Source organism: Phascolarctos cinereus, unplaced genomic scaffold (genome assembly GCF_003287225.1).
Source record: "Phascolarctos cinereus isolate Bilbo 61053 unplaced genomic scaffold, phaCin_HiC Scaffold_4;HRSCAF=312, whole genome shotgun sequence".
Lineage (NCBI taxonomy): Eukaryota > Metazoa > Chordata > Mammalia > Diprotodontia > Phascolarctidae > Phascolarctos > Phascolarctos cinereus.
Window position 1 is genome coordinate 693,355,857 of NW_027555847.1, and position 24,016 is coordinate 693,379,872.

General features: G+C 42.1%; 1 protein-coding gene across 1 annotated transcript in view; it reads right to left on the minus strand.

Moving 5' to 3' along the window:
- The window catches only part of TMEM132B (transmembrane protein 132B), a 654,144-nt gene that overhangs the window by 367,729 nt on the left and 262,399 nt on the right, over nucleotides 1–24,016 (minus strand). The window contains exon 3 of the mRNA XM_021004363.2: nucleotides 22,421–22,567. Coding sequence (XP_020860022.1) covers nucleotides 22,421–22,567 — 147 coding nt within the window. The remainder of the gene's footprint in view (nucleotides 1–22,420; nucleotides 22,568–24,016) is intronic.

Below are 24,016 nucleotides of genomic sequence, written 5' to 3' on the forward strand. Positions count from 1 at the left end.
GAAAGAAAGAAAGAAAAAGGAAGGGAGGAAGAGAGGAAGGGAGGAAGGAAGGAAGGAAGGAAGGAAGGAAGGAAGGAAGGAAGGAAGGAAGGAAGGAAGGAAGGAAGGAAGGAAGGAAGGAAGGAAGGAAAATTTTTTTAAGGTATGCTCTGATCTGAATTCAGACTCCATCAGCTATTTCTCTGGAATTGGATAACATTTTTCATCATAAGTCCTTTCATACTGCCTTAGAAAACTGAATTGCTAAGTCAGGGGCAGTTAGGTGGTGCAGTGGATAGAGCACCGGCCATGAAGTCAGAAGGACTTGAGTTCAAATCTAGCCTCAGACCAAACACTTGACACTTAATAGCTGTGTGACTCTAGGCAAGTCACTTAACCCCAGTTGCCTAAGGGGGGAAAAAAAGAATTGCTAAGTCATTGGCAGTTGATCATCATACAATGTTGCTGTTACTGCATACAATGTTCTCCTGATTCTGCTAGCTTCACTTTGCATCAGTTCATGTACATCTTTCCAGGTTTTTCTGAGAGCATCCTGCTCATCATTTCTTATAGCACAATAGAACTCCATAACAATCATATTCTACAATTTGGTCAGCCATTTTCCAACTGACAAGCATCTCTTAAATCCCAATTCTTTGCCACCACAAAATGAGCTGCTATAATTATTTTTGTACATATAGGTCCTTTCCCTTTTTTAAAAATCTCTTTGACAGGGAAGAGAAATGAGAGTGATGCAAGAAAATCATGAAAAACAAGTCAACAGCTTGCTAAAGGAGACCCAAAAAAATACTGGAGAAAATAACACCTTAAAAAATAGCCTAACCCAAATGGAAAAGAGGTCCAAAAAGCCAATGAGGAGAAAAATTCCCTAAAAAGAAAAACTGGCCAAATGGAAAAAGAAGTCCAAAAGATTACTGAAGAAAATACTTCCTTAAAAATTAGAATAGAGCAATTGGAAGATAGTGATTTTATGAGAAATCAAGACACAGTAGAAACCAATCCAAAAGAATGAAAAATTAGAAAACAATGTGAAATATCTCCTTGGAAAAACAACTGACCTGGAAAATGGATCCAGGAGAGACAATTTTAAAATTATTGGACTATCTGAAAGCCATGATCAAAAAAAGAGCCTAGACATCATCTTTCAAGAAATTATCAAGGAAAACTGCCTTGGTGTATCAGAACCAGAGGGCGAAATAGAAATTGAAAGAATTCACAGATCTCCTCCTGAAAGAGATCCCCAAAGGAAAACTTCTAGGAATATTATAGCCAAATTTCAGAGTTCCCAGGTCAAAGAGAAAATATTACAAGCTGCCAGAAGGAAACAGTTCAAGTACTGTGGAAATGCAATCAGGATAACACAAGATTTAGCAGCTTCTACATTAAAGGACCACAGGGCATGGAATATAATATTCCAGAGGGCAAAGGAGATAGGATTACAACCAAGAATCACCTACCCAGCAAAACTGAGTATAACCTTTCAGGGGGAAAAATGGTCATTCAGTGAAATAGAGGACTTTCAAGCATTCTTGATTTAAAGACCAGAGCTGAATAGAAATTTTGACTTTCAAATACAGGACTCCAGTGGAACATGAAGAGGTAAACAGGAAAGAGAAATCATAAGAGACTTACTAAGATTGAACTGTTTACATTCCTGCATGGAAAGAAGATATTTATAACTCATGAGACCTTTGTCAGTATCAGGGTAGTTGGAGGAAAAAAATTATATGTATGTATATGTAGATAGATAGATAGAGGGCACAGGGTAAGCTGAAGATTAAGGGGTCATATCTGAAGAATAAAATTAAGGGATGAGAGAGGATTATACTCGGAGAAGAAGAAAGGGAGAGGTAGAATGGGGTAAATTATCTCACAAAAAGAAACAGAAAAGAAAAGTCTCTTACAGTGGAAGGGGAAACAGGGGAAGGTGAGAAGGAATGAGTGAATCTTATTCTCATAGGATTTGGCTTAAGGAGGGAATAGCATACACATTCAATTGGGTATGGAAATCTGTCTTACCCTACAGGAAAATAGGGGGAGAAGGGGACAAGAGAGCAGGGGGATGATAGAGAGGAGGGCAGATTGGGAAAGGGGGTAATCAGAAGTAATTACTTCTGAGGAGGGACAGGGTCAAAAGAAAGAATAGAATAAATGGGAGGGCAGGATAGGATTAAGGGAAATAGAGTTAGTTTTTCACAACATGTCTACTATGGGCGTGTTTTGCCTAACTGCACATGTACAACCTATATTGAGTTGCTTGCTTTTTCAATGAGGGTGGGTGAGGAGGGAGGAAGGCAGAAAATTTGAAACCTAAAGTTTTAAAAACATATGTTTAAAAAAAATGTTTTCACATGCTACTGGGAAATAAGAAATACAGGAAATGGGGTACAGAAGTCTATCCTGCCCTACAGGAAAATAGAAGGGGAAAGGGATAAGAGAAGGGGAGAGAGATAGAAGAGAGGACAGACATGGGGAAGGGATATTCAGAATGCATGACATCTTAGGGTGGGGGGAGGGGGGAGATGGGGTGAAAATTTGGAACTCAAAAACTTGTGGAAGTGAATGTTGAAAACTAAAAATAAACAAATTTATATTTAAAAAAAAAGGGAAAAAATCTCTTTGACATAGAGACCTAGGAGTGGTATTGCTGGGTCAAAGGGTATGTAGTTTAATAGCCCTTTGGACCGAGTTCCAAATTGCTCTCCAGAATGGTTAGATCAGTTCACAACTCCAACAGTGCATTAGTGTCCCAATTTCCCCACATGCCCTCCAACATTTATTATTTTTCTTTTCTGTCACATTAGCCAATCTGGTAAATATGAGACAGTATCCCAGAGTTGTTTTGATTTGCATTTCTCTAATCAATAGTGATTTAGAGCATTTTTTCACATGACTATAGATAGCTTTTATTACTTCATCTGAAAACTGCCAGTTCATAGCCTTTGACCACTTATCAACTGGGGAATAAATTGTGTTCTTATAAATTTGACTCCATTCCCTATACATTTGAGAAATGAGGCCTTTATCAGAGAAACTTGCTGTAAATTTTTTTTTCAGTTTTCTGCTTTCATTTTAATCTAGGCTGCATTGGTTTTGTTTGTGCAATTTTTAAAAAATTTAATGTAATGAAAATTATTCATTTTATATCCTGTAATGCTCTCTATGTTTTGCTTCTGACTACCACCTCCCCCAATCTTCCCTCCCTTCTGCCCACCCTTCCTTCTCTTATCTCCCCCTCCTCTCATTTCCTCCTAGTTTAAGATAGATTTCTATACCCAACTGAGTGTGTATGTTAATTCCTCATTGAGTCAATTCTGATAAGAGTAAGGTTCAAGCATTGCCCACCTCCACCCTCTCCATCTTCCCTTCTACTGTAAAAGTTCTTTCATGCTTCTTTATAAGTACTATTTTGTTTATTTAACAGAGGAAATGGGGGCTTGGGGAAACTAAGTGATCTATACAACATAACACAAAGAGACATCCTGTGGACCATCATTCAAAACTAGCTCTCCTAAATTTTTCATCACCCTGCTACAGATATTTTACTACGGCCCACTTACATCCCAGGACCCCTCCTTGTCATCCCATTGCTGCCCAGGACATACCTGGGGCCATGCAGATACACAGGCTTCCCTCCTATAGACAGAGAACCCAAGCTATTTTTCTCTAGCTTTACAGCCCCCAAAGCCAATGAAGCCATGAGTTTCATTAAGAAAATCATCACATCTAGATTTTGGGAACAAGATGCCCCTCCCAGGATAAGCTCATCAATTCTAAATTCACCACCAGTTGCTAACTCAAGCCTTGATTGACTCTATCTTCTTTTTGGAGAGCTGGAGAGTGAAATACTGAACTCCTCCCAATGCCTTCCTTTATAGAGGCAGAAACTGAACTCAGCTCACTCCATCTTGTATCTGCTGGTTTCAACTCCATGGAACAAAATGTCCCTACACCGGGTATCCCCTGGTGTTCCATCCCTCTACCTCCCCACTTTCCTGCTTCCTTTTGAATGTTGTCTCCAACTTTAGATTGTAAACTTATTGAGGGGAGGGATTGTCTTTTTATTCATTGTATCCCCAGATCTTAGCACAGTACCTGGCACACTGTAAGTACTTAATAAATGTTTATTGGATTGGATTGGATTAGATAGGAAGGAGGTAGCCCCACTGTACTCCACTCTGGTCAGATCACACTTAGAATACTGTAGTCAGTTCAGAGCTGCACACTTAAGGGAAGGCATTGATAAATGGGAGAGGGTCTGGGGCCTCCAACACTACATGGTATATGAGAATCAATAGAAGGAACTGGGGAGTATTGTGCCTGAAAAAGAGAAGATCTAGTGGGGACCCAATAGTGGTCTTCTAGTTAGTATTTGAAGGGCTGGCATGCAGAAGAAAGATTTGATCAGGTTAGTCTCAGAAGACAGAGCTAGAAATGATGGCTTCCAATTAAAGGGAGGTATATTTAGCTTTGGTGTAAATGTAAAGGGGAGACTGGCCAACAAAGGTCAAGTCGTAACTGATCCTGACATTAGCCCTGCCCCAAAAATCAGTCACCCAAGTGGCAGGGAAAGGATCCCAACCCAGATCCTCCATGGTCCCTTCACACTCAGAGATTCTGAAATTCCAAACCTGATTCCAGAACTTTGTCCATTATCCACACTGACTCTATGTATTATTCTCCCAAGGTTCCCCAGGTTTGGTTTATCACTTGCTTAGATCAAACAGCCAAGGATTTACCTAAACTCTTCTTTAACCTGTTTGTATTTCCTGCTTGTTCCAATTCTCAGGGTAACAGATTTCTAGGGCTCATCCCACACCATGTAAAATAAGTCTCCCTTTTATTTGTCTGCCTGCATCCTGGATTTATTCTCTTCTAGGAATCCAGGATTCTGAGTAAGCATGTCAATCCTTCACGCTGCTTACCCTCTGTGGAGCGCTTTTCGCACTCATGAGCTCATCTGATCCTCCCAGACACGCTGTAAGGGAGAGGGAGACAAGGACTAAGACCCACTCCTTGTCAGATAAGAAAACTGAGGCTAGCTATATCAGATTGCTCGCCGTCTTGGGGAGGGAGGGGGAAAGGGACTCAAAAATTTATAGAAGTGATTGTTGATAAATCAAAATAAATTAATTAAAAAACACATTTTTAAAAAAGAAAAGAAAAGAAAACTAAGGCTAGGATGGTGAATTTGCCTAATGTCATATGGCAAATTGGTGACAGAGACCCCAGCATACCTGCCTCTTTCCTAATTCTACAAGTTGCCTCCTAAGCTAGGGAACAATTCTCATTTCCTTCTTTTCAACCTCTTCCTGATTCTATGGATTGTAATAATGCCCTCTTGAAGTGCTCAACTCTCCAAATACATGTTCTGTTGATTCACTTGCTAAACATAACTGTCATTTTGAAATAACATACCCCCAAATAGGACTCTCTTGTAACAAAAGCCTTCAGTTTTCCAGACTACAAACTCCTGTGTGACCCAGGGCAAGTTGCTCACCCTCTCTGGGCTGGGTTGCTCTAAGTGGTAGGAGGTTTTTCCTTACACCAAACCCAAATGTTACCTGTCAGCAACTTCCACCTATTCCTCCCAGTTCAGCTTTCTGGGACCGAGCAAATTAAGCCTCTCTTCCACAGGAAAGATGGAAGAGAGCTGTAAGGTCCCTTCCACCTTTAAATCTATCATTCTGTCATCTTAGTCTGTCTGAATTCACCCACAAGGAGGTCTTGGATCACTACTCACTATTTCTTCTCCCTTTAAGGCCCACCATCACCCACATATATCACCAACCACAACTTTGCCTCTAAAGACAAAGAAGGCAGAGCTGAAGCATCCTAGGCATTCCCCCACCCCACCCCGAGAACCGTCCCATACATGCAGGCTTACTGGCTAAAAGAAATCCAGGCCATGCTGAGGAAATTAAGCTACAATATGAATCACACTCGCTGCCTTCTTGTCTGAGTTATTGTTCAGTTGCCATGGGAAACTGTGTCGGGGGTTGTTTGCTAGAGGCAACAGTTTATGGTCTCTGTGCCAGTACAAAGGGGAGCAATTAGGAGGAGGTGGGGATGACGGTAATGCAGGGGAGAAGAGAGTGGGCAGAGTCTAAGAGTAGTGTAACTGGAAAGCTGGGGGCCTGGGAGGGACTGTGGGCAGTGAAGTGGCCTTGGGTAGCTCCCTTCCCTTCTCTAGGAACCCATTTTCTCAGCAGCAAAATGAGGGCAAGAAGTAGCCTGGCATGGTAGACAGCCAGCCTCAATGCCAGGAAGATCTGAGTTCAAATTCGACCTCTGAAACATACTGGCTCTTTGACTCTAGCTAAGTCCCTTAGCCTCTCAAGCCTAAAAAGTTACTGACAGGTTGCTGATCTGAATCAGCAGAGGGACTTTCCACACGGGAGTTCCCTATGTGGATGAAAATCACAAGCATGAAGCAAAACAACAAACAACCCCCATTTAGAAGGGATGGATAGGATGGTTTCTTAGCTTCCTTCCAGCTCTGGGGTTCCATGCACTCCTATTTCTCCTATTCACTTGCTGCTGAACACAGCGGGAGGAAATCCCAAAACCAACTTGATTGGGTCTGCTACAGACTTATGTTATCAGATCTGAAGTGGGCCCTCACTGCAGCAAGACAATAATCCAGGCTCTCTGTGCAACTGTGCCTCACTTAAACCCAGATCACGCAGAAGTCAAGACATTGCCCTGTGACGGCATCGGTCCTCTTGGAAAACGATGGCTGGACTGCAGCACAAGCAGTTCACTATTGCACTCTCCACAGTAGCTGCTCCAAATCTTTCCATCTCTCCTCAAGCCTCTGCCACTGATTATAGCTGTGACTGAGTAATAATAACTATAATATTCATCATCACGATAGCAGCTAACATTTAACTTTAAAGTTGGCAAAGAAATTTACAAACATTAATTCATTAGGTCTTCATGACAACTTTGAGATGAAGGTGCTATTATTCCACCCCTTTTACAGATGAGGAAACTGAGGCTGTGAGCAGTTAAGTAGCTTGCCCACGATCTCACTGCTAGTACGTTTTAGAAGCAGGATTTAAACCCATGTCTTCCTGACTCTAAATCACAGAAGCACAGACTACAGATTTAGAGATAGCAGAGACTTTAAATATGATCTGGTCCAACTACTACATTTTACAGACGAGGAAACTAAGACCCAGAGAGAGCAAGGGAGATCAAATGACTTGACATATCTAAAGTGCTTTGAAATCTTCAAAGCACTATGTGAATGTTTGCTATTATTAAAGTGAGAAGGTTGGGTCAGAAAGATCTGATTTCAAATCTCCTACCCGAGACACTTTGCAGCTGTGTGACCCTGGGGAAGTCTCTTAACCTCTGTCTGCCTCTGTTTCCTCAACTGTAAAATGTGGATCATAATGGCACCTAGCTCTCAGAGTTGTTGTGAGGATCAAATTAGATAATCCATGTAAAGTGTTTCTGCAAACGTTAAAGCACTATATGAATGTTAGCCAGTAGTATGAGTAGTATTATAACCACTTGAAATCACAGGTATAGTAGGTGACAAGCCAAGACTAGACCCAGGTTCTCTATTCTTTCTGCTGTGACATGTTGTCTTTATTCTACCGATAAGGCCACATTATCTCCCAGAAAATTTGAGGACCAAAAGGGATCTTAAAAATCATGTTGTCCAACTCATTTTACATATAAGGAAACTGAGGCCAAGAAGAGTGACTCATCCAAGGTGACAGTGAGTCAGTAGCAAAAGCAGAATTCAAACTCATCTTCTGTCTTCAAATCTTATGTTCTTGCTGCCTCTTCTATTCTCTTCAGCTTGGAATGCCCTGGCTTCCTTCAAGACTCAGTTCAAATGTGACCTTCTGAAGGAGAGCCTTTCTCTACGCCCTCCCCCAGGTGCTATACCTTTCCACTATGAGGTTACGTTCCTTCTACTTTTTATGTATCTGGTATGTACCAATTTATGAACATGTTGTCTCCCTCAATGGAATGTAAGTCCCTAGAGGGCAGGGACTGTTTTGACCTTTCTTTATATCCCTATCCTTGGTCTAATTTGTATCCACTCCTTGAGGCTTACGCCAACTTCTACTTTGAAAATCATGGTGTTGGGGCAGCTAGGTGGTGCAGTGGATAGAGCACTGGCCCTGGAGTCAGGAGGACTTGAGTTCAAATTTGGCCTCAGACACATAACACTCACTAGCTGTGTGATTCTGGGCAAGTCACTTAACCTCAATTGTCTCACCAAAAAAAAAAAAAAAAATCACGGTGCTTCCTAATCTCTGATAACCTTGTCTTCATCCCAACCTCAATAAATCCTAATTCTGCCACTTATTTGGCAAGTCATATAACCTCTTTCAGTTCTCATTGTCTAGCCATTATGGCTTCATCGATGTTGAGACCAATCCTCCATCTCCTATCTCAATGCCTTGGCCCAGATCTGTTCCCCATTCCCAGACATAGTGAGCCCTTAATAAATACTTGTACATTGACCTATAAAATGAAAAGGGGTGGACTATATAACACTAAGGATCCTTCTAGCTCTAAATATATTATCCCATTGAACTAAGTACCACATGAGGTCTGAGGAAGAAGGTCATTACTGACTGGAGGAGACTATTATCACAGACCTTAAAACCCAGAGTGAGCCACGGGACAATAGCACTCACTGAGAGGACTAAAAGGAGGAGATTGGACTCTGTGACTTCAGAGGTGCCTTCCAGCTATAGATCTGTGATCCAATGATTCTAAGTCATTGAACCTCTCTGGGTCTCAATTCCCTCATCTATAAAGTGAGGGGGTGGGGTAGACTCAGTGACCTCTGAGGCCCCTTCCCTCTATCTCTAGCTCTATGATCCTTCCATCCAGACCCCTTTTCCCCCCTCCCCAACAGCGTAAGGGGATCTCACCAATCTGCATATTTCCTACATATTTGGGGGGCAGTAATTTGAGCAGATTACATAAAATGCTGCTTCAGCTGCTGCCCATTTTGGCTAATGCTTACAGTGGCTGCTTGATTGAGACATGAGTTACTGCTGATTATGCCACATAATGCATATTATATTCCAATACCCAATTAGCCCAGTCAAGGATGGTGCCCTTTCCATCAGAAGCACGTTGGCTTTTTCCAGCCACTGCTGCGTACTGTTTGTCAATAGAGGGCCCCCGCACAAAAAGCCACCCAATAGTCACTGCCAACTACTTCATCACAATGAACCCTTCTCTAGGAACAAAGAGACCTCAAGACCACCAGACCACCTAGTCCTCTTTCCACAAAAGCTCACAAAGCACTTTTTCTGCATTGGCTCCTTAGGATGTGGCCTTTACACCCACACACACACGCACCCTATGCCAAGTAAGGGCAGGCATTACTCTCCTCATTTACAGATGAGGAAACTGAGACCTACAAATTACCCAAAAGGGAGGTTGGATTGGAGGCCAGATCTTCTTGACTCTCTATCCAGTTCCCAATCCACTGCACCACACTGCCTCTAGTGAACCCCCTGGGCACTTCATACTCTGCCCAAATCATCAATCATAGTCACTAACAGACATTTAAGTGCCAGATGTATATGGAGCACCAAGGGACAAAACTTTCGGTCATTTAGTCAATCAGTCACATCCAACTCTTCATGACCTCATTTGAGGTTTTCTTGATGAAGGTGGTGGAATGGTTTGTCATTTCCTTCTCCAGCTCATTTTACAGATGAGGAAACTGAGGCAAACAGGGTTACATGACTCACCCAGAGTCACACAGCTAAAAGTGTCTAAGGCTGGATTTGAACTCAAAAAGATGAGTCTTCCTTACTCTGGGCCTGGCACTCTATCTACTAGGCCACCTAGCTGCTCTGAAAATAAACACACACAAATTAACCCATTGGCCACTTCTGAAAATACCTATCTCATTCCACACCTAGTGTCTACCACCTTCCTGCAGAGCCAAGAGGGAGAAAGCATGCTTCATTTTCACTGCCAGAATTCTCAGAAGTTATGATTTCCACCATCGTTATCAACCACTTCATAAGTGCCTGTTGTGTGTCTAACACAGCCCACCTTCCCAGACTTTGTGCATATTTCTCCCCTTGTGCAGTCTACATTCTATCCAAAGTGGCCTATGTGCTGGAACACTCCATCTGCCACTTTCATGCCTTCACACAGGTAGTCCCCCACGCCTAGAATATTCTTCCTACCTCAACTCCTCCTATCTTTAGCTCCCTTCAAGGCACAGCTACATGAAGCTTCCTACACATAGTTTTTACCTGATTCTCCTTCCCCTTTCAGCTGTATAACAGCAACAACAACAATAATAATAGTAATAATAATAATAACACTTATATGACACTTTGAGGGTTACAAAGCACTTTACAAATATTATCTCATTTTATCCTCATAACCCTGGAAGGTAGGTGCTATTATTAACCCCATTTTACAGATGAAGATACTGAGGTAAACAAAGGTTAAGTGACTTGCCCAAGGTCACAAAGATAGTGTGTCTGAGGCCACATTTGAACTCAGGTCTTCAGACTCCAGGACACTGTGCCACTTAGCTGCTTAAATGTTTATTTGTTGATTATTTATTGACTCACTGACTCACCTAAAATCACACAGAGACTAAGAGCCTCAGGTCCAGTGCCCTTACCATCCTCCAATGCCTCTGGGGGCTGGCTAATTGGCTCAACCTCATGATGAAGGAGTGAATGTTTGTACAATGAACAAGGGGCATAAAAAGACTTGGGAGGGAACATGCAAAGATGTTGAATGAAAGCCCGAATGAAGCTACCGTAAAGATGAAGGGTGGGGCCCCATTCCTCATTTCTGTGGGATCATTAAGTCTCTAATAGCATCCTACACCCAATGGCATCACACAACTTAATCTAAGCTTTGAGAGAAAAATCCATCATGCCCTCCTTCCTCCTGCAGCTGAACACCCTTCAAATGGCCCATTCTAAGGGACTCCTAGGTTATCTTCTGGAGTTCATTATTAAATGATGAGTTGAAGTAATTGACAATAAGAAGACTTAATCACCTCCCAAAAAAAACTCTTCCCTCTTCCAAATTTCCCCATTACTGTTGAGGGCAGCACCAGCCTCCCGTTCACCTAGACCAGTGACATCAGTGGTATAGTCACTCCTCACTCTCCATCACCCTATATTTCTTCTCTACCTTCATGCAGGTAGAAGACTTTAGACTTGAAGGGAAAACTTCCTAACAATTATACGTACCCAGGAATGGCCTGGGCTGCCTCAGAAGTCACTGTGTACCCCATCTCCACCCCATGGGAAGGGAGGGTCTCCAAGCAACAGCCTGGGGGTCATTTATTAGCTATGTTATAAAGGTGATTCTTATATCAGATACAGTTTGAACTAGATGAACTCAGACTCCTCCTCCAGGTCTTAGATTCCACAATAGAAATGATGCTCTGCAGGCAATCCCTAATTTTGTTCTGGTGACTCTGTATGCACCTCTGCTAAGCTCCTTGAGGGCAGGGAAGGCCTTATTTTTGAATTTCCTAGTCCACTAATTAAATGTTTGCTGATTAATTGACTGACTTTGATCCTGAATGGGTACATGCAGTCAATGACTCACTGGCAGATGGAAGGCATTCCTTCTTGCTCTAGGAATCAGTTTCAGCAGGAAGCATTTGGGACATGGCTAAATCACATCACTTTCCTTTCCTGCCTACACAGCATTGAGGCAGGAGGAAACAAAGAAAAGGTAGGGACTCTCCCACTGGTTCCAAGAAGGAGTGCAGAAATGCTGGTGGCCCCTTGACTTTGCTGTGATGTTGTGATGATATTCTGAGATTGAAAAGACCAAATCACTTTCAGAATCAATTGTTACTCATGACTGAGTGCTTATGAAATTGGTATAGTGCATGGGGTAAGCCCAGAATTTTTCATATGGATCCCTACAAAAAAAGTCATTCTTGAGCTAGGCCTTAGCCAGAGAGTCAACAAGATAAAGGTAAGGAAGGAGGGCATTCTAGACATAGGGGATAGCCAAGGCAAAGGCTTGGAGGAGGAAGATGGAGGGGCCTATGAGAGAAATCCTAAATTGGTCATAGATTATGTGGAAGAGAGCATCGTGTTAAAAGATTAAAATGATAAGATAGAGCTAAGTTGGGAAGAGCTTTCTTTAAATGGCAAATAGACAAATTTCTATTTGATCCTACACTGGGGTTCACCGGATAGGGGTGGGGTGAGGGGGTGAATAATGTGGTCGGTTCTACATGTTAGGTCATTGCAAGAGGGTGAGAGCTTTAGTGACTGGTAGCAGGGAGAGGTGGGAGCAGAAGATAATACATGAGCTATGTCTTGAAGGAAACTGAAAATTTTACATATTATTATATCCTATCAGGAAAAGACCTTAAGAAGTAATCCAGGACATCTCCTTCCAGCAGATAAGTCAACACCTAAACCACAGCAGACATTTTATTAAGAATAGAAATCCTAAGTCTGAATCCTGAACCTCTTCCCTTCTAACTGTGTGACACTGAACAAGTTAATTCGCTTCTCAAAACCTATTTTCCTATCAGTAAAATGGGGGTAGTAAAAGATGTACTGCCTTCCCCACAGGTTGGTAAATTATACTACCTATCTATCTTTGGTAAACACACATACAAATACAGAGAGACAGACAGAGAATAGAGAGACAAAGCAAGAGAGCAGAGAGAGAGACAGAACAGACAGACAGAGACAGAGAGAGAAGAAGGAGAGAGAGAGGAGAGGGAGAGGGAAAAGACAGACAGAGACAGAGACACAGAGACCCCTGAGAGTCAGTTTCCTCCTCTGTAAAATGGGAATGATATGCTTGAATGATCCAGCTCATAGGGAAGTTGTGAAAAAAAATGTATTTTTGTAAACCTTTCAAAATGCAGTGTGAGTTATTATTCCTATTAACCTTCACAATAACCCTGTGAGTTAGGCAATGCAAGTATTACTGTTCCCAGTGAGGGAAACTGAGGATTAAAGAAATTAAGTTATTTGGCCAAGTTGACAGACCTGGGACATAGGGTTACCAGGATTCAAATCCAAATCTTGAGATCCAAGTCCAGAACTCCTTGCAATCTACCCTGATACAGGGGACAGAAAAGATAGTTAAGTATAAAGAGATAGATCACACAGCCCTATTTGATTATAACTGACACATCTGGTCAGATTTCTCCAAAGGGAAAAGGAGGTGCATGTAGATGGTTACATCTAGAATGACTGATGAGTCCGTGAAAATCAAAGGAATTTTTGGAGACCCGAAGACCAAATGAATTTTACCAATTACACCAATGTTTGTCCTTATCTGGCTTACTCATGACTCAAAGGTGGCTTCCATGTGGTGGTATATTTACAAAAAGTCTCCCTTTGTCCTCCTGAGTTTCAAACAATGCAGGCCCTAACAACTCCAAACCATTGGGGGGCAGCCTTCAGTCTTGAGAACACTGAGCTTCTCCAGAAACACTGTCCTGGCTTGCCTCTCAGGATCCAAATTAGGCTAACTGAAACTTAGGGTGGCAGCGAGGTGGCCTGGGCATGCATATTGTCAGCATCCTCTGTCTGCCAGGTCAGTTTGGATACTATCAGTAAATCCCATAGTGAGATCAACTGAGCACGGGGTTCTGTCTCTGTTCTTTGAAATCCCAGACCAGAGTTGCGGACCAACTAAAGTATTTGTAGAAACGCACACACACACGTGTGTACACGCGCACACATGTGTGCGCATACATGTACACACACGCATGCGTGTACATGCACACACACCATTATAATACTCCAGAACTTTACAATTTCATGCCTGTGGGTATTCCTTCCAGAGATGTAGATGGCAGCCTATCTGCACCTGCCCATCATTATGACTCTTGTCCATGTCTTCCCATAAATTTACAGAACACTATTTCTGAGCTCCACTATCTAGGAGTGTGTTTGGAGTCTTTGGCTGATCCTTCTCATTGAATTTAGAATGTGAGATGGCAGATTAGCTGGGTGATGAGCAGAGACCCAATCAGAAGACCTTGCAAGGGACACAGCATTCCCCACCCCCACCCAAAGAGGGAAAGAAAACTAAAGTTCCCAACCCTGAATTGAGGGTGAATAGCATACTGAACTAGACAGTATTAAATGACTACTTTCAAGCTTTTTCACAAGATTTTTTCACAGGTTAGCTCCCTCCCCGTCTTCCCATTGTGAGGCAAAAAAGTTCATGGACCCACATTTACCTAATAGACATGATGTTTTTCCAAAGATGCATATGTACCCCACAATTTTTATAAATTGATTCATATGTATTACTTCTGAGTTTCCTTATGGTTTTGTATAGATGCATCAATGAATGAATGAATGAATGAATGCACTAAGGCTGTTCAACTGCTTGTAGAAATCTAAGGAGAATCATTTTGTAAAGCAAGACTCATCTTATTGATAGATTTTCACATTCAGATTTTCAAATGTTGGTTTTGCATAGTGTAGGTTGCACCTGTATTATCTCAGGATTCTGAATGCCAAATGAGATTGAAAGAAGAAAGTGACAATCAGTGCTGAATCAATGAAGGTGGAGTATCAGAGTGTGTGTGTGACCCCCAAGATTTTCAAAAGAATGCTCTGTAGATCCTATCTTTCCACTATCAGGAAAGTCTTTTGAGAGAAGTGAAAAAGTAATGGGGGGAGAAGAGAAGAGAGAGAGAGAGAGAGAGAGAGAGAGAGAGAGAGAGAGAGAGAGAGAGAGAGAGAGAGAGAGAGAGAGAGGAAGGTAGTAAGGGAGGAAAAGAAGGAAAAAAGGGGAAAGGAAGAAGGGAGAGGCAAATAAAGGAAGGAAGGAAGGAAGGAAGGAAGGAAGGAAGGAAGGAAGGAAGGAAGGAAGGAAGGAAGGAAGGAAGGAAGGAAGGAAAGAAGGAAGGAGGGTTAAACAGACCAAGTTAGACAGAAGAAACTTGGTCTACCTCGCAGCACCGAGTGAATCTGTTTCAAACCTCTGAAGTTACTCTTTTTTTCTGTAACTTGGGCAAGGAATAGGAAAAACAATGAAAGAATCTGCTTCGTTCATGTTTCACTAATCCATGAAATTATACCTGTCACAGTAATTTAGTTTTATTAACACCATTTTTTTTTGCTTTGTGTTGAACTGTTGAATTTCACAAAAGCTGTAGGCCTCAAGTTAATTAACACTGTGAACTTTTCCTTTGTGAGATTAGGTTTAATATTTTGGGATTAATTAAAGTATGCAAATGGAAACTCCTGAAAGATCGGTTCCAGATTTTCAAATATTGTAGCACTTAAGGTAAATATTTACTTTGATCTTTATTTTAATTTGCTCTGGGGGTAAGAACAGGACTGAACATATATTTCTTTGGAGAAGTTTGTGCTGCAATCTTACTATTGTGTCATCAAAAGTAGATTCAAAAATTACTCCAAAGACAAATGTCATTTATATACTACTTGAGGTTTCAAAGAGCTTTATGAAGATTTTACCTTTTGAATCTTATTACCACTCTTTGAAGTAGGCACTATAGATATTATTATTACCATTTTACACATGAGAAAACTGAAGCCAGAGAAGTGAAGTGACTTTCCTAGGGTCACACAATTGTTAAGTGGCAGTATGGAGATTTTGCTAACTCTAAGCCCAGTATTCTATGTCTCATGCCAGGAGAACTTTTCCAAGCTTTGCAACTTAATTTTTACCTTTCATTCAGAACCACCATTGGGTTACTGTGGCTTCTGAACATGTCCAAAGTTGACAGAACAGGCTGGGTTCCAGTAACAAAAACACAAATCCATTCCGCTTGCCTTCAAGTCATTCAGCATCCCAGCTCCCCACATCAAGTCTGTCCTACAGTTTTCCCAGGGGCATCATCCCTAGGCATGCTTTCTGCATCTGCTTTAATTTTTCTAATCTTTCTTCTCCTCCCTTCTGCAATTTGACCCCTTTATCACATGCTTATTCATCTTCATTACTCACCATTTCCTCACAATGAGGGCTCATTAAAACATTTTAAATTAAGACCTTTCCACTGTCCTCACAGAGTGCACTGGCTCCTTTCTTTACACCACTTTTTAAATTCTTATCGTGGTGTTTCAGGCAGTTTGTACATTATATTCTATTAAAACTCCATTCCATCCAGGCTTGTCACAATTTGGAGATTACAGCTCTCGGCAGCAGGGTTTGTTAGGAATATATTCATAAATTCACCTTGTTAGCAGCCCAGCACATTTCAGAAGCCAGTTTTTTAAATCTCATTTGATAACACAATTCAACAAAAAGTATAAAAAGGACCGATTATTTATATTGTGAAATGTATTTTACGGGGTTATTGGATAGGCATAAATTGTCTGTCCCAGGTAGAGATGCCTGGCATTTTGGACAGCTAAAGAGAGGTCAAATTAGAAATGCAAAGGAAGAGAGTAAAGGAGAAGAAGGTATTAGGACATTTTCCATGGAGGTGAATAAAAAGCAGAAAACTGTTGACAGAAAGAGAGGAACTCTCCCACAGGCAGAAAGATAGCACCTAATTTACTGGTCCATCCACCTTGACACAATGCACTCTCCTGGAAACAGCACGGGATTTGGAGTCCAAGAATGTAGCTTTGCATCTTGGGTCTGCCACTTCCTGGACGACCTTGAGGAAATCGCCACCCCTCTCTGAAGCTGTCTTCTCATAAGCAGAATGAAGGTGTTGGACCAGATGACCATTCTGCTTCCTTCTAGTTCTAAATCTATGACATCATCTACAATCTCTACTAGAAGGAGCACAAGTTTCATTCATACAGAGAATGAAGAGTGGTAGTGTTTCCTCTGGGAGGGTCATTTTATTTTAAATGGTCCAATGTTTTGCTGTGATGGTTATTAAGTCATTTCAGTAGTGTCCAGCTCTCCATGACCCCATTTGAGGTTTTCTTGGCAAAGACAAAGGAGTGGTTTGCCATTTCTTTCTCCAGCTCATTTGGAAGATCAGGAAACTGAAGCAAACAGGATAACTGACTTGCCCAGGGTCACATGACTAGTATCTGAGGCCAGATTTGAACTCAGGTCTTCCTGTTGCCCAGCTCTCTATCCACTGAACCACCTATGGATACTACACTTTTATTCATGCTGCTTAAACTGGTATTAGCTTTTTCAGCTGTCATGACACATTTCTGTCTCACTGGGCTCTTGGTCCACTAATATCCACAGATCTCTTTCTTGAGAATTATTGCCCAGCTATATCTCTCATCCTTTAACAGTGAAATTTATTTTTTTTAGTCCAAGTATAGCCCTTCAGACCTATCCCTATTAAAACTGCTCTTACTAGATTAAGTTTAGAATTATCCTTGCTGAGCAGTGGCCTATATCTGTTAAAAGAACTAGCTGGGGTTAGAAATGTAGTCTGCAGACTCCCTCAGGTGGGAAGCTAACAGCTCCATGTGTAAATCAAACCTGTGACCTTAACCTAATTGTCATCAACTCTAAGTCACATTAAGAGTTTACTGAAGGTAGAATACAGTTTACACTCCATTGTCAGCGGTAACTGACTCTTCATCAGCTTCTGCACCTTCACTCAACCGTGCAAATCCTTTTCCAAAATCATCAAGCCACAAAAAGAGTGTTATTTGCCAAGCCCACCTCTCCTGATTATCTTGCTAAGCTTGGAGAATTTGCCTGCAGCATCAGTAGCTGAATCAGCACACTGCCTCAAATGTGTCTATGCACACACAGCTATTTGGAGCTGTTCTTCAGCACCAACACCCTGGTTGCATGCATGGACACAGCCTCAGAGATCTCCACTTATCCAAGTGAATATGTCCTTGAAAAGATAACTAACAGGAACAGATTGAGAGAAATTCATTTATTTTGGGTCCAATCAGTTGCCAAATCTTATTGTTTCTAACTTTGCAACATTTCTCATACACATCCTTTTTTTTTCCACTTGCCCAGTTGCAACCCCATTTTGGATCCTCATCACCTCTTCTTGCCTTCGGGTTGGTCCCCATGCCTCAAGTCCCTCCCCCCTCCAATCCTTCCTCCACTCACCTGTCAAAAGTATTTTCCCAAAGTGCAGACCTGATCATGTCACCCACCCCCCTCATTCAATAAACTCCAGTGGCTCCCTATTACTTCCTGGATCAATTAGAAAATACATTTTTTAGCATTTAAAGTCTTTATAATTGCTCCTTCCCACTTTCCAGCCTTCTTACACTTTATATTCTACACATTCCAAGGGCACTGGTCTTCTTGTTCCTTGCATATGACACACCATTTCCCATCTCCACACCTTTGCTCTGGCTCTTCTCCAGACCTGGAATGCTCTCCACCTCTTGGTCTCTCTGGCTTCTCTGAAGACTCAGCTTAAATCCTACCTTCTCTAGGGAGTGTTTTTTGTCCTCCTATCTCCTTTCTCCTTCTGCTCTGAGGTTACCTTCTATATCCTCTGTTTATATCTTGTATGTATACACAGTAGTTATTTATGTGGCAGGTGAAAGATGAAATAACTGAGAAAACAAAGGTTCGAACTTCTGATTATATCAATTTATTAAGCAATACATGCCAAATGCATAAGGAATCAGGACCAGTCGCCTTCCTCAGCTTTGGTGCTAGGTCCCAAATACAAAGGGAGACAGGCCTTTATACATTAAAAATAATCAAAAAATGCCAATTATTTAAAAGAAAACAATTGACCCTGATACAAAATTGCATAATCTGATTTCTAATTGGAAAAAAGATTAGGGACTTTCCAAGTTGGGAAGGGAAGAGTGAACAGGTGCAATTCCTTGAAATCAGAACAAGAGGTGTCCAACTGCCCCCAAGGGCATGTATTCAATCAAAGGAATGAGGAAACAGTAAGTGATTGATCAGTTTTCAGACAAGACATATGGATTGCTTGAGATGTATAACTGTGAGAAAACTCCTTGTACCAATCTTCAGAACAGACCAGGTTATTGTTCAGCATAACATAGGCCCACTACATGCTAGGAACTATGCTAAACACTTTACAATCATTATCCAACTTGATCCTCAAAATAACTTTGGGAGATAGGTGTTGTTTCATTCCCATTTTATAGATGAGCAAACTAGGGTGGACACAGAGTAACTGACTTGCCCAGGGTCACACAGGTAGTAAGTACATGAAGCTGGATTTGAACTCTAATCTTTCTGACTCCAGGTCTAGCATTCTATCCACTGAGCCACCTAGTTGTTCCATACTTAGTCAATGATTAAATGACTGTCACTACCTGATTTTATTACTACTGGACCTGCTGTCTGATTCTCATTTTTCTCCCCCTGATATTTTGTCGCTCACCTTTACATCTGCACAAGCCAGTCCCGATGCCTGGAATGCCCTCTCTCCTCATCTGGCCTGTCAGAGTCTTTGTTTTCCATCCAAAAGGCTTAAGGTGGCACCAAGATTACACCTCCTCCATGAAGCTTTCTCTGATCCCCACCCCCCCAGCTGTTAATGTTCTTTTCCTTCTCGATTTTCCTTGGCCTATAGTTATTTGTGTCTATGTTGTTATCTTTTCCACTCTCTTCCTCACATCTGCTCTCAGCAGAATGCAAGCTCTTTGAAACTAAAGATGATTTCTTTTTTTTTTCTGTGTCAACAGTCTCAGTACTATACCTTCCATGGAGTAGGTATTTAATAAATAGTGATCAAAGTGAATTGCTAGTGTAACTATTAATAATTCACATATGTAGTGCTTTAAGGTTCAAAAAGTGCTTTATATACCTCATTTAAGCCTCTCACCTTGAGGTAGGAACTAGGACATTGAGGTTCAGAGGAAGTTAAACACTTTATCTATGGCCAAACAGCTAGTAAATGTGAAAGGTAGGATTTAAACCCAGGCCTCCCAGTTCAATTGTAGGGCTTATTTCCCCACAATTCCTAGCCCTTGCTATTTCTATCAGCAGAACTAAATCGACCTGTGATTAACACAGAGCCATACAAGAGAACGTGAGGAGGAACAAGAGCAAGAAGGGATCTCAGAGGTCATCTGGTCCAACCCTCTCATTTTATAGTTAGAGAAACTGAGACTCAGTGAAGATCAGGGATTTGTACAAAGTCACAAACATCAGAAATGGGATTGGAACCCAAGTGCTTGGACTCAGTCAATGCTCTTTCCATTATTCCCTACTGAAGGGAAAAAAAATTGAGGGGAAGGAAATACCAAGAATGAATGGGAATAGAATTTTTAAACCACCCCAAGGTATGTTTCCTTCTCTTTAAAAAAAAAAATCTGGGTTTTTTTTTTCCCCCAGGGAAGTAAAACTTTCTCTCTCCCACTCTGGTAGCCAATGGGAGCTAAATAACAAACAGTATTTACATATCAAATAGGAGTAGCACTGGGGCAACAGGAATGATTCACCTTCACTTCAAATGGTATTGGAAGAACTGCAAGGACACGTGCAAGAGGATCAAGCAATTGGAAGTGTTATGTGAACAGGAGCATGTAGAGGAAAGTGGGGAGGTAATGATGAGAGCCAGAGAAGCTGGGTACGTCATCACTCCCAACAGGGGAAAGCAGACAGACAGACACACAGATAGATAGAGAAAAAGAAGGAAGGAAGGAAGGAAGGAAGGAAGGAAGGAAGGAAGGAAGGAAGGAAGGAAGGAAGGAAAGGAAGGAAGGAAGGAAGGAAGGAAGGAAGGAAGGAAGGAAGGAGGAAGGGAAGGAAGGAAGGAAGGAAGGAAGGAGGAAGGAAGGAAGGAAGGAAGGAGGAAGGAAGAGAAGGATGGGAGGAGGGAAGGAGGAAGGGGAGGGAGGGAGGAGGAAGGATGGGAGGGAGGGAGGGAGGAAGGGAGGGAGGGAGGGAGGAAGGGAGGGAGGGAGGGAGGGAGGGAGGAAGGAAGGAAGGAAGGAAGGAAGGAAGGAAGGAAGGAAGGAAGGAAGGGAGGGAGGAACGGAGGGAGGGAGGAAGAAGGAAGGGAGGAAGGAAGGAAGGAAGGAAGGAAGGAAGGAAGGAAGGAAGGAAGGAAGGAAGGAAGGAAGGAAGGAAGGAAGGGAAAGGAAGTGAAGGAAGGAAGGAAGGGAAAGGAAGTGAAGGAAGGAAGGAAGCAAGGAAAAAAGTGGGAGGGAGAGAAGGAAGGAAGAAAGAGAGAGAGGCAGGAATGAAGGAACAAAGGGTAGGAGGGAGGGAAGAAAGGAAGGAAGGTAGGTACTAAGTACCACACCCCGTGTTAAAAGCTAAAGAAGAAAAATTTACCCTAAAGCTGAGCGACACAAATCTGCCAAAGGATGAGACAAGGATGCATTAGTCTATCAGAATGTAAGCTCTCTGAGGAAAGGGACTATTTTCCATTTTGTCTTTGTATCCCCAACCCCCAGACACATTATCACAGGCACATTATCACAGAATCATAGAATTTTACAAGGTAAATTACCTCAGTGCCTATAGAATACAAATCATAGCTCATGGGATCCCTCATTACACCATGCCAGACAGGTGCTAGCCTAGCTTGTGCTTAAAAACCTCCAAAGGAGGGAAGCCACTGCCTCTCAAGGCATTCCATTCTACTTTGGAGCAGCCCTAATTGTTAGGAAACTTTTCCTAACATTGAGTTGAAATTGACTTTTTTGGCCACTTCTACACAGTGATCATAGTTCTGCCTCCTGGGAGCAACAGAATAAGTGTGGTCCCTCCTCCAAATGACAGCCCTTCAAATATCTGAAAATAGTTAGTGGGTACCCCTCTGAATCTTCTCTTTCCCAGGCTAAACATGCCCAGTTCCTTCAACCAATCTCCTTCTGTCAAGGGCTCAAGGTCCTTCATCATCCTATTATCCGGCTTCTGGCTCATCAAAATGGTTTGTCTGTCATCAACAGCATTTAAGCAAGGGAGATGGAGGGAGGGGAGAGGGGGCAAAGATAATGACTGCAAGAGTGCCATGATGATAAGAGAAAGGGATAAACTTCTGGCTTCTAACAAAGCATGGCAGCCAATTGGGGACTGACTAGCTTCCTCCAGAATCTAATGGGTCTTGGCTTTTTTTTCCAATCATCGCAGCACGGGCAATAAGCCAAAATGATGTCTGTGGGACATACTGCACAAAGTGCTAGCAAAAAAGTACCCAACAGCTATTGCAATCTAAAAGCCCATCTCCCTCAGTCCTCCTAAATCATTTCTATTTCCCCCATTTTAATCCTTGACCCCTTACCGTCATCTCTATAGCCACAATGTTATCCAACCACTCACCCCCAGCAACTCTGAGCTGGGTAATTTCTGTCCCACGCCACATCTGTAATTAGGTCATTTATGAATAAAAAGCCCAAAGAAGAAAGCTTGGTGCAATAACATATCCGCGTAATGTAGCCATTCAGGAGCTATATGGCCGCCACTATGCTGATGAGCTAAAAAGATAGCAATTCTATTAGCCATAAAGGAGACCCATCAGAAAAATGAATGCATTACTTCTCTATCAGCTACCACAGGCCTCCTGGCATAGGAGTGCCTGGCCTCTTCTTACCTGTTCTCAATATCTGGAATATGGCCCACACACACAAGGGTTGCTGTTGTCTGTGTCTCTCCATTATCAATTTCCTCCTGGATCTCCCACTCATCTTCATTGCTGACTCTCACAGCCATGATCTTGAGCCTGGGAGCAGCTTTTATGCTGTTAGAGAACAAAACAAACCACTTTAGTTAGCACCAAATACATGGTGAACAACAGGAAGAGGACCCGTCACTGAAGGAAATGATACTTACACGGCCACACCTCCCTTAAAGACATATGGAGAAAATAGCAGAAAATGGTTGGGCCTATAATAACCATCTGCATCACATGCAACTGAAGCACAGGTCTCCTGACATGAGACACAGGTTAATTCTTTCCTTAAAAATATGTTGGAAACCTGAACAGTCTCCACTTTTGTAGCACTGAGCTGATGTTAAAGAAACAGATGTGCCTAGATGGAATTTTATTTAATTTGCAATGTTTTATCCTCCAGATAGAGATGAGGGTACATCCATTACCAAGTACCATAAATAGGTACACCCAGGGTTACTTCACCTAAGGAATGCTGCTTTGCATACCCAAGATGTGGAGAAGTAGGTAGGCATGCTGCCAAGCTCAAATTCTGCATATGTATTACATGTATTTAATTATTTATATGTTTTCTCCCCAACCAGAATGGAAGATCTCTGAAGATAAGGACTGTGTTTTGGCCTGTCTTTGCATCCCTGAGGTTTAGCACAGTGCCTAGCCCATAGTGGGTGCTTAATAAAATGTTTGTTGACTAATTAACTAGCAAAAGAAAGCTGGGATATCATCACTGCCAAATAACCATAGATATCCCCCCAACAGGAAAATAAGTCCAACTTGGACATAAAAGCCAAAATGGGTCACTAGAAATTTATGGCACGTGCAGAGCTAATTTTCTGGAGAAAACAAACAGGGAGCTAAGACCTTCGGCCATTGAGAAGGAGGACAAGAGAGTCCAATGTCCTTATTGGCAGGTTGGCCCCCACATGCCTCTTTTTCACTGTTCCCAGAACAACCCCCAGGCTACTACAGAAATGGGGATGGGCCCCCATTATCATGGCAGGGTCTTCATTTGTAGCGCTCAAGCTGTCCAAATGCAATCTTGGTATTTCCATCTGGTGCACAATTAGGATGAAAGCTTACCTACTGTGGTTTCCCGTGCTCCTCAACCCAGCCCTCCACCACCACCACTACTGCTGCTGTGACTTAATTAATTTTAAGTAAAGTCAGGAGGGACTGCTTAGACTTCTGGTGAAATGAAACCACAGTACTGAGGCTTGGCTAGTCTACTTAGCAGGGAATTGTGATTGGCTTTCCTTCTGCTCTCCAGAAGCCAATGGGAGCCAATGTTCAAGGAGCTTCACAACTTAGCAAGTGATGGATCCTTCCTCTGCATCACTTTACACAGTACCAAGGGAGATGCTACCTCTGGGAAAAGAGTCCATGCAGAGTTAGGAGGATGCCAAGTAATTGATTTCTCTCTTGCTTCCCTTCTACCCCATGCATTAAAAATCCTTCCCTGCTTGAAACCTGGGTGGCTCCTCCTCTTTGGTATTTATTAGGTAGTATTGTATATCACTT